This window comes from Camelus bactrianus, chromosome X (genome assembly GCF_048773025.1).
Source record: "Camelus bactrianus isolate YW-2024 breed Bactrian camel chromosome X, ASM4877302v1, whole genome shotgun sequence".
Lineage (NCBI taxonomy): Eukaryota > Metazoa > Chordata > Mammalia > Artiodactyla > Camelidae > Camelus > Camelus bactrianus.
The window spans coordinates 37700392-37707434 of NC_133575.1; the positions used below are offsets into that span (position 1 = coordinate 37700392).

General features: G+C 46.2%; 1 protein-coding gene across 4 annotated transcripts; it reads left to right on the forward strand.

Moving 5' to 3' along the window:
- The first annotated feature begins 2143 nt into the window (after positions 1–2143).
- On the forward strand, positions 2144–5818 carry RBM3 (RNA binding motif protein 3). 4 transcript variants are annotated; one of them, XM_010968125.3, is made up of 7 exons: positions 2144–2302; positions 2901–3020; positions 3276–3382; positions 4027–4135; positions 4236–4335; positions 4808–4893; positions 5237–5818. In XM_010968125.3, the coding sequence occupies exons 2-6, from the start codon at positions 2918–2920 to the stop codon at positions 4866–4868; spliced, it is 480 nt and encodes a 159-aa protein (XP_010966427.1). In that variant the 5' UTR covers positions 2144–2302; positions 2901–2917; the 3' UTR covers positions 4869–4893; positions 5237–5818. The 4 variants fall into 4 exon arrangements, with proteins under 4 accessions (XP_010966427.1, XP_010966428.1, XP_045361111.1 ...); XM_010968126.3 differs by having other exon boundaries at positions 4808–4889; XM_045505155.2 differs by having other exon boundaries at positions 4811–4893.
- The last annotated feature ends 1225 nt before the right edge of the window (positions 5819–7043 follow it).

Sequence of the window (7043 nt, forward strand, 5' to 3'; positions counted from 1 at the left end):
AAATAAAACCAGATCCCTCTCTCACACCACAAATAAGGATGGACTCTAGATGGGTTAAAAACCTAAATGTGAGAAAAAATTATAAAGTTAATAGAAGAAAATACTGAACATCTATATGACCTGGGGAAAGAAGAATTTAAAAGCACAGACCATAAGGGGGGAAATTAATTACATCAAAATTAAGGATCTTTATTCAACTAAGAATACTACTTACAGTTAATACCATACATGTCAGAGTGGAAAAGGGTATTTGCAATTTCCAACACCAAAGAGATTCGTAATTAGACTATGTGAGGGACTCCCGAAGATCAACAAGAAGAGGAATATGAGAATTGGCCCAACAGTAATATGGATATGAACAAGCAATTTACATGAGGAAATCAAATACCGAACAAGTATATGAGGAGTACTCAAAATAATTGTCAATCATTTTTAAAACTAATGAAATATGACTACACCTGTTGGACTGAAAGATTTTAGAAAGCTGAATAATGCTAAATGTTGGCAGGGATGGGGGAATGTAGACACTTTCATACATTGCCCCACCCCGGCACTGCTTACAGAAATTTAAGTAGGTACATACCCTATGACCCAGCAATTCTTCTGAGTACACATTCTAAAGAATTTTCCACAGTGCCCATAAGGGAGCATTTACAAGGCATTATTTATTGAAATGAGGTGTTGGAAGGAACCCAAGTGTCCCTTATTGGGAGCTCCTAGGGGTAAAATGGAGTGGATGGACACATCGGAGTTTACTGCAACCATTAGAAGCAACAGACAGATTAGATGTACCCGTAACAACACAGATGGGTCTTAAAAACATAATGCTGGTCGGAGAAAAGGAAAAGAATGACACTACCACTTACTTTAATTAAAAGCATACACAAAAATACAGATTTTATATGAAATCGCACCAAAATACACATTAAACTCAATTAAATGGTTAACTGCGGGAGGAAGAGAATGATAGTTGGGTGCAGGAATAAAAGAGAATAAATAAAACGAGAGGCTTTGCATAGAACAACCATAACAATGTGTCACGAACTGTGGAATATGATCAGAGGTCAAACACTCTGAGAGGTAAACAAGTACCTCATTTTTTGCATGGGGGCTCAGATTCTCAGAAGGCTAAGAAAAACCAGTACGTGTGTGGATAATGTGAAATCTATTCACGTCCATCCTGGGCGTATGAGGTTTGGATATGGCAAAAGCCAAATTTTGTGGATGCATACCATACTGTATTCTGAAAGTTAACAAATTGCGTCTTTTTCTGGGGTGATGACCCTTAGCAGGCTGAACAAGTCCATTCTATGGATAAGAAATTTAGAGTCTCTGAGCGCAAACTAACCCATTCATCCTTGATGGGGAGCTCAGAAACAACAGGTCTGTCAAATCCATTCATTGTAAAGGTAGCTCAGAGGCTGGACAAGACCAAATTGTGGGCAGTGGGTTCAGACACTCCTTACCCTTTGAATAAGTCCATTTTGTATTGTGAAAGTCCCTTCTGTGAATCGAGGGTTCAGCAATTCTGAGTAACAACAAATCATTCTGTCGGATTGGGATGCACTCCCTCTTAAGATTGGAGCATCCTATTTTGCAGATGCACCTCAGGCAGTCTACTGGAGGGGAATTCAAGAGACTGGCTTCAAGAGGCTGTCAGATAAGGATGAGGGCTGAAGTCAGAAACGAGAAGGAATGACGGCAGGGAAAAGAGTCCAGAAACAGGTAGTGAAATGTTCGGCACAGAGAAGAAAACATAGGGGTCAGGATAAGGCACTAACAAACGAAGGGTCTGATGTTAAGGACCGTGAAGGGTGATGACGTCACAGACAGTAGGTGGATAAAACATGGGCTCTCAAGGGGTAAGAGTTTAGAGGACTAAACGGTGAAGGAAACAATCGGAGGACGGCAATTATGGCATCAGGGACCTGGAGGAAGGTATCAGAACCAACGGGGGAAATGACGTCAAAGATGGTGAGGGTGAAGTCAGGGACGGAAAGGGGTGTGACAGAGAAAAGGTTCATGCGCAGAAGGGATGAAGACGGCTGGGGCCAGTGGCGCGATGCTGACGTCAGAGTCTACCAACCACACAAATCTCGCCTCCATTCCCGGAAGCGTGCTAAGCGCATTCCTCCCACCCACCTCACTGGCCTCAGCCAATGAGAGCTCACGCTCGGGGGACGTTTCGTGACGTGTCCGCTACGTAGGCTTTATCAGGCGTCTTCCCGCGCGCCAGCCTTCTCAGTCTCTCGGCTCTTTGGCGGTAGCTGCTTCTCCTGCCTTCTTACTTCTTGACTTCCAGGTAAGCAATGTTGGTCTTGCGGAGCGGCCACTCCTAGTCTCACTGACTTGCGCCGCGCCATGGGGAATAGCGGCTTCTGACACGTAGGCTTGGGCTTTTCCGGGGGGGGCGGGTCTCGTACTCGGAAGTGACACTTGTTGATTGCCGCGAGGCTGGCCGTGCTCTGTCCGAGTGCGGGAAGTGCCGGGAGGGTCTGGCGGCTTTGGTGGCAGCAGTGACCACGCGACAGCGGAGATCTGCGGGGGGATGGGTGGACCCCTTTTTTCACGTGATCGCCGCCATCTTGTTCTGCGGGTGCTGAGGGAACGCAAGGGTGTAATGGGCATGCGCGGCCATACAAAATGACGGGCGTGGTGGCAGGGGATGTTGTGGGCATGCGTCAGGGCGGCCCTCAAATGGCTACCTCACTGAGCGGTTCCTGCAGATTTCCTCTTTTTTGCCTTTTTTCTCTTGTCCATCCTTAGTTATTCCTTATTTTATCCCTTTTGTTTAGTTCCCTGTTCTCTCTTCATTCCCTATCTTCATTCTTTCTCACTCCGATCTCTTCTGTCTCCCATCTCCGCTTCTCTCCCATTCTTTTCCGTACTTTTCTCCGCAGGACTCGCATTTACTGCCATGTCCTCTGAAGAAGGGAAGCTCTTCGTGGGAGGGCTCAATTTCAACACTGACGAGCAGGCTCTGGAAGACCACTTCAGCAGCTTTGGGCCTATTTCTGAGGGTGAGTCTTGGGCCATAACCATAATGAGGGGGTTGTGGGAAAAAGTCTGGGGCACATCCATTTCAAGAAACATGCAGAAAAGGCTCAGGACCCCAGGCCTTCATGTATCCCTTTCCTCCTTTTGTTTCTCGGCCTAAGACTGAGGAGAACCCAATAACCTTCCATTGAAGATTGGTGGGATAAGGGTACATAGTTTAGCTAACACTCTTTGCCACTCTTCTTACCTTCCTCCTCCTCCTCTCTCCCTTTCCCCAGTGGTCGTTGTCAAGGACCGGGAGACTCAGCGATCCCGGGGTTTTGGCTTCGTCACCTTTGCCAATCCAGAGCATGCATCAGATGCAATGAGAGCCATGAATGGAGAGGTGAGGCCTCCTAACTTTATAGGGGTCCTGCCCCTATCTGTCACTTCCACCATTCTTTCTGTTTTTCTCTGTGTCTGCTAGGGGCAGCGTGGCCACCAAGCCCCGCAGTGCCCACTCACAGGAGCGTGACTGCCTTCTGTTCTAGGGGGTGGAGGGCAGCGGCAGACAGAGCCGGGCTGCCTGGGAGGCGACGACTGGTCCTGCATGAGGCCGAGAAGCCACCTGTGGATGGTTGACCTGCCCTGGGCTTAGGTAGTAGAGTCTGCAGACCTGCGGGCCTGGCCCGGAGAGGACCTCGTGAGTCTTCTGGGATGGACTCTGAAGCCTCAAACCAAGAGAGGTGTCTAACTAGCCCTAATAGTCGGGCAGCTTAGAGGAGTGGGGAGGAGAACTCACCTGAGTTCAGTCAAGATGTAAGTAGTAGCAGGGGGAACACGGTGGATTCAGGTCATGTTGTGGGATTCTGTAGCTCCCAATAAAGCCATTTTGGTCAGAGGAGCTTGTTCTGGAATGTGGCACCCAGAACCTGGTGCCCAGCAGGAGTTTCTGGGCTCATTTGCTCGCCTGCCCTGCCCACTCTTCCCTCAGCACTGCCCTGTCTGACCACCAACCCATCCATCCTCCTTGTGTCTCCCCACACCTAGTCTCTGGATGGTCGCCAGATCCGTGTGGACCACGCGGGCAAGTCAGCCCGAGGAACAAGAGGAGGGGGTGCCTTTGGGTCCTATGGGCGTGGTCGTGGCTACCCTAGAGGTAAGTGTAGTGGTTAAGCTTGATCATGGGGTATGGAGGAGAGTCACCTGTTAGTGGCCTTTGTCTAGATAATTGCCATTAAAATATTTATGTGTTATAGGTGGTGGAGACCAGGGCTATGGAGGTGGCAGGTATGACAGTCGACCTGGAGGATATGGATACGGATATGGATATGGAAGGTCCAGAGACTATGGCGGCAGGTGGGTAGCCCAGGGATTGGGGTGGCTCTGGTGGTGCTTCTTAAGAGCTCAGCTTCTTGAGCATTCATTCATATCTTGTTTTGGTGCCGCTAGTTAGTTTTCGCTTTTACAAATAGCGAACTATAAAGCAAGTACATGACAGTATTCTGGGTTACATACAACACTAATAAGTCATAAGATCATACAGTTTCAGTGTTCAGTAGATGGTGAGAGGTATATATTAATTTTACTGTGTTGGTTAATGAGGTGTCTGTATTATATTAGTATTTGATACGACTTAATATGCTATGCATGTTATGTGCCGTATGACTGATTTCTACATGCTGTTCACGTGTTTAATATATTCCATTTTATGCATTAAAGTTTGTATTCTAGTACATAAAAAATGACAGGATATGTAAGCATACATGATCTTTAATATTATCAGGGAGTGTATATAATACATTTCTGATATGACTGTGTTTTTTCTCAGAAGCCAGGGTGGTTATGACCGCTACTCAGGAGGAAATTACAGGGACAATTACGACAACTGAAATGAGGCATACACGCCTAATGTAGGTGAGACATGTATGTTGCTGCTGGGCAGATCTCTGTCCACCAGCCCTGTCCTGTTCCTCTCACTGTTCCTCCTGCATGTGCACACCTCACGGAACCATCTGACACCATTCCTAGGTCTCCCTTACTCTCGGGTGCCTGTCAAGGCTAGTCTGATTGTGGGGAGGGGAGGGGGCGGGCAGAGGAGAGTTAAGCCTGTCTTGCCTATAATCTTCTGTTCTTACTGAGCATGGAGGAGATGAAGGGGTCCCTGTTCAGCCTTTCAGCATCCTTAATCAACCCCGGGAAGTGAGCATGTTAGCCTGTTTCCGACATCACAATTCTTCCCTTTCTTTACTATTCTCAGATGCACAAGGAATAAAACTTCTGATCCAGGACCATCCTTCCAAATGGCTGTGTTTATAAAGATATTTGGAGCTGCACTGAAACATCTGGGGGTTTTTTAAGTACATCAAGCTTTTTTTTTTTTTAATTGAGCTCCCAAGGTAGCTTGTTAAAGACTTTTCAGAAAGCTCCATGTTTTTTCTAAAAATTTCCCGTTTAAAGACAAATTCTGAGACATCTGTAGTGTCTGGGTAATTTTTCTTTTTACCAGTTGTTTTAATTCAGGCTCTCAGGATTATCAAAAATGTTTGGCCAGACTGATTTTTTTGAAGATAATGTGCATCTAGGAGCATTTAAAAAACCTGTATGCAATGTTTTCAGTTGTCATTAGAAAGCAATTTACCACTGTAACTAAGAAATGAAGAACATAATTACTTAGGGGTACTTTTTACTCCAGATATCTGCCTTCGTTATATAGAAGTTTCTTAAAAATATTTGTACGTCAGTTTTTGATACTGGAAGATAAAAATATCCTGTTATGTTTCATGTAGTGTTTAGGATGTCTTTCATGGAGTTGATTAAAAAGATGAAACCTGAAAACAAATCGATCTTGATAGTGCTTTTTCCTTACACAAATTAAGGCATAGAGGCTTGTTACAAATTAAAAACAGGAAGATCAAGAGGGAGGCTTTTGGTTTTAGTTTTGTTTGGGGGGGGGCATAATTAGGTTCCAAATGGGAGTCTTTGAGAAAAGAATTTAGTTAGAGGGGTGGGCAGGGACTGCCAGAAGGGTAGAGACCTTGAGTGCAAAGCTTGGAGTTCGGGGTTGGTTTGGGTATATATAAGGCCTGCTGGGGGTGGGGGGGCGGGGCGGAATCCAGGTGAAATCCCATTATGGCTGGAACTGGGTTTTTTGAGATGGTCTCCTGGTCCCATTGTGTTGTTGAGTATCAGCTTGGGAATGACTACTTGGGTTTGACTCTCCCTAGCTTCTCTGAACATCAGGTAGGTGCCCTCCTCACAGGATTGTTTCGAGAATGTAAGAATAAACAGTGGTTCCAACTCCTGAAATAATGGGTGTTACAGTAAATTCACCTTAGTGTGAGGGACATGGGAGAATCCTGGCTTGAAAACGGTTGGTTCTAAGAGCACAGACTGGATTCAGAGTCTAGGATTCCAGTCCAAGTTACGCTACTTCCCAGGCACCTGTGCTCCCTACCTTGGGTGAGTCATTTAACCCATGTCCCTCAGGCTCGTGGACATTTTACTTTCTCTGTTGGGGGTTAAGTGCATTTAATAAGCATATACAGCCAGTAAAAACAGTTGGCAAAGCCATCAGCCACAGGCATTCAACCTTCCATGGTGGTTAAGGGTCTTCAGTGGTAAGGTGGTCGTGGTGGCCTGATTAGGTTTTTCACCCCTAGCTGGTCTTAGCTCCTCAGTTCTACTCCCTCTAGTCATGGTTCTGCTGCCTGCATTGGATTCCCATGTGCTTTATCTTTCTATCTGGAGCTACTAAATCAGCTGTGTCCATGGCTTCTACCTGACTGATACTGAGCCGAATACCACCAGATTGTAAGTTTCAGGACATCTCAAACTGCCTTATTCCCTCATTCATGGAGCCTGTGTTAGTGGACTGAATGTGTCCCCTCCCCAAAGTAACGGTATTGGGAGATGAGGCTCTAATGGGGGTGATAGGGGTTGGGTGAGGTCATGAGGGCTCCACCCTCATGATGGAGTTAATGCCCTTATAAGAGTCCCTAAGAAGCTTGGTTCAGCCACCACTGTGAGAATACAAGTTAGCAGTCTGCAATCTGGAAGAGCCCCCA